The sequence below is a fragment of the Mya arenaria genome, chromosome 13 (assembly GCF_026914265.1).
Source record: "Mya arenaria isolate MELC-2E11 chromosome 13, ASM2691426v1".
Taxonomy (NCBI): domain Eukaryota; kingdom Metazoa; phylum Mollusca; class Bivalvia; order Myida; family Myidae; genus Mya; species Mya arenaria.
In genome coordinates this window covers 53,412,214-53,415,041 of record NC_069134.1, presented here as the reverse complement: position 1 = coordinate 53,415,041, position 2,828 = coordinate 53,412,214, and the positions used below count along the sequence as shown (strand labels likewise).

The window sequence follows — 2,828 nt, the reverse complement described above, 5'->3', positions numbered from 1 at the left end:
GTTTTACGCAGTATTATTATTACTGAGTGTTTTATGCAGTATTATTATTACTGAGTGTTTTATGCAGTATTATTATTACTGAGTGTTTTATGCAGTATTATTAATACTGAGTGTTTTACGCAGTATTATTATTACATGAGTGTTTTACGCAGTATTATTATTACATGAGTGTTTTATGCAGTATTATTATTACTGAGTGTTTTATGCAGTATTATTATTACTGAGTGTTTTACGCAGTATTATTATTACTGAGTGTTTTATGCAGTATTATTATTACTGAGTATTTTACGCAGTATTATTATTACTGAGTGTTTTATGCATTATTATTATTACATGAGTGTTTTACGCAGTATTATTATTACATGAGTGTTTTACGCAGTATTATTATTACATGAGTGTTTTACGCAGTATTATTATTACTGAGTGTTTTATGCAGTATTATTATTACTGAGTGTTTTATGCAGTATTATTATTACTGAGTGTTTTACGCAGTATTATTATTACTGAGTGTTTTATGCAGTATTATTATTACTGAGTGTTTTATGCAGTATTATTATTACTGAGTGTTTTATGCAGTATTATTATTACTGAGTGTTTTATGCAGTATAATAGCATCTATTTCTGAAAAAAAGTTATATATATCAACTAAATATTCATACTTTCATGAATTAAAATGACGAAAAAAGTGTTCTTACGGTTTATAAAATAAACTTCATCAGCGTCGTAGTTGTACAGAACGAGCCTGTCCATTCCATTCTCGAACGTCTTAATAATGGCCCGATTACCGGGGTTGTCGAAATACACGGTGGCAAAAACTGTTCGGCGCTGCTCTATCAAGTTCGCTTGAACGTTGACGCTAAAGGATACGCCGTTCTGACGTACAATATTGGGAAGGCCAGGATTTGGAAGCGCTGAAAAGCGTAACAAGTTTTGTGGTTCATTTTCATTTTGAATGTAAATACGTTTGATGCTATACCAGGGCATACACCACTAGCGGATCCAGGGATCGCATGCCCAAACCCCGCCACCCCCCCCCACCCCCACAGAATCGGCAATGTTTACTTTCAGTTTCAAAGTAGGAGAAAAAGAGTGAAGAAATACGCAAAAAATGCCTCATTTTGGACACTTTAAACTAAATAAATACCGGTTCTGATGGGAAGGGGCAACCCTTAGTTACTTGGCCGCCCTGTATAAATTATAACATTACATGTAAAACATCTACTTACTTTTTTGTTATCATGATACGGGAACACCATTTTCATATCAAAATTCAATTAATCCGATACTGGCGGCTTTGTTATAATAATTTTCAACAAACCATTTGGCGATGGTGTCCCAAGACTGTTGACATTACAGATGTCATCTGACCTCACTGGTATAAATAGTATCACCAACACGGCGTGGATACATTTCTGAAACCAAGACATACCGTAGGGATATAAAGAAACTTATGTTATAGAAGTGGTAGCGCATAAAGACTACTGTTTTACGTGTATAAAAACGGGGAGAGTTTTTATTATTTTATTTTGAAAACACATTTCATTCATTTCGAAATTTTAACTTGAAGTGGCAATTTACGCAGGCGAAAATCTCTAAACCTTCAGTGGCTATACACACAGGTAAAAATCTTCTATCAAGAATTGGCGGATTGAGCGTAGCGAACGAGCCATTCTTAATTATTAAAACATTACTTAAGGTCATCTCAATGACTTAGAATACAAACTCATTGGCTGACACATTGCAAACGCAAAAACTGACGCAGGGAGAATGTATCGGATTGGAAGTAAGCGGACATTTAAACTTTCACAAAAATTTAAATTCTGAATGATTGAGCTTAGTACTTATTTCTTAGGCTGAGAATGTAGATTGTATTCTACTGTTTATAAAATTGAACATACAATACTTTGACATACACAAGTATCAAGGAACAGCAATTACGTAATAATAACTTTATGAGACGATAGTTGATCACTGTTAATCTTTAAGGACCCGCCAGTCATTTAATATTTGTTCGTTTTCAGCAATAAATTCAGGATTACAATCATGTTATCAGTAATTGATATGTTTCATAGATGCATTATTTCGTAGGTAGTTGAAGGTTTATCACTCAAAATTTATCTTGGATATCCACGTGTAAGTATTGATTTTAAATAAGTGTCACTTTAAATTGTAAATTGCTTGGTGATCGAATATAACGTCGATGTCATTTGAAAGGTCATTGATTGCAGATTACAAATATGTGAAATAAATGAACGAAAATACAAAATGGATAACATGTCTGAAGTTTTACTTTTTGTACTATATATCGAAACTCAACCGTGATTATACATATTCCGTAATTTTTCAAGGCCCAAGCTTGTTTTGTTAAATGAGTGTGGAATAATATTTAAATATTCGTTCTGTTTAAATCTCAAACAAAATCAAAATAATATCGGAAATCCAAATAAAACAAAATGAACAAAATGACAAAAGATCAGATCGCACTTTTCATAATCTAAGTTTGAAAATTAATATCCTATGGCTGAACGCGTTACTAACGCTTTAAACATATTAATGAATGTTTCGTTTATTTTTGAACGTAAATTTATAAGAAAAGTGCGATTTTATCTTTTGTCTGTTGTCTTTAATTACCGGTGTTCAGACATTTACGCAAATATTGGCCTATTCCAAGACAAAACAAAATACATATAAAATGTTGTCAAAACGGCCAATCTGCGAGAGTGCAGCATTAAAACATTGACATAGTCTACCTAAAATGCTTTAAATAATTTTGGAAAATCAATGCATATAAATACCTCATATTTATTATTATTATTTTGATATATTAC

At 32.1% G+C, this 2,828-nt stretch overlaps 1 protein-coding gene across 1 annotated transcript in view; it reads right to left on the bottom strand.

Moving 5' to 3' along the window:
• The window catches only part of LOC128215372 (uncharacterized), a 41,701-nt gene extending 40,274 nt beyond the window's left edge, over positions 1-1,427 (bottom strand). The window contains exons 1-2 of the mRNA XM_052922061.1: positions 1,319-1,427; positions 696-911 (exon numbers count right to left, since the gene is read on the bottom strand). Of these exons, the coding sequence (XP_052778021.1) occupies positions 696-911; positions 1,319-1,427 (325 nt within the window). The remainder of the gene's footprint in view (positions 1-695; positions 912-1,318) is intronic.
• Between the last annotated feature and the right edge of the window lie 1,401 nt (positions 1,428-2,828).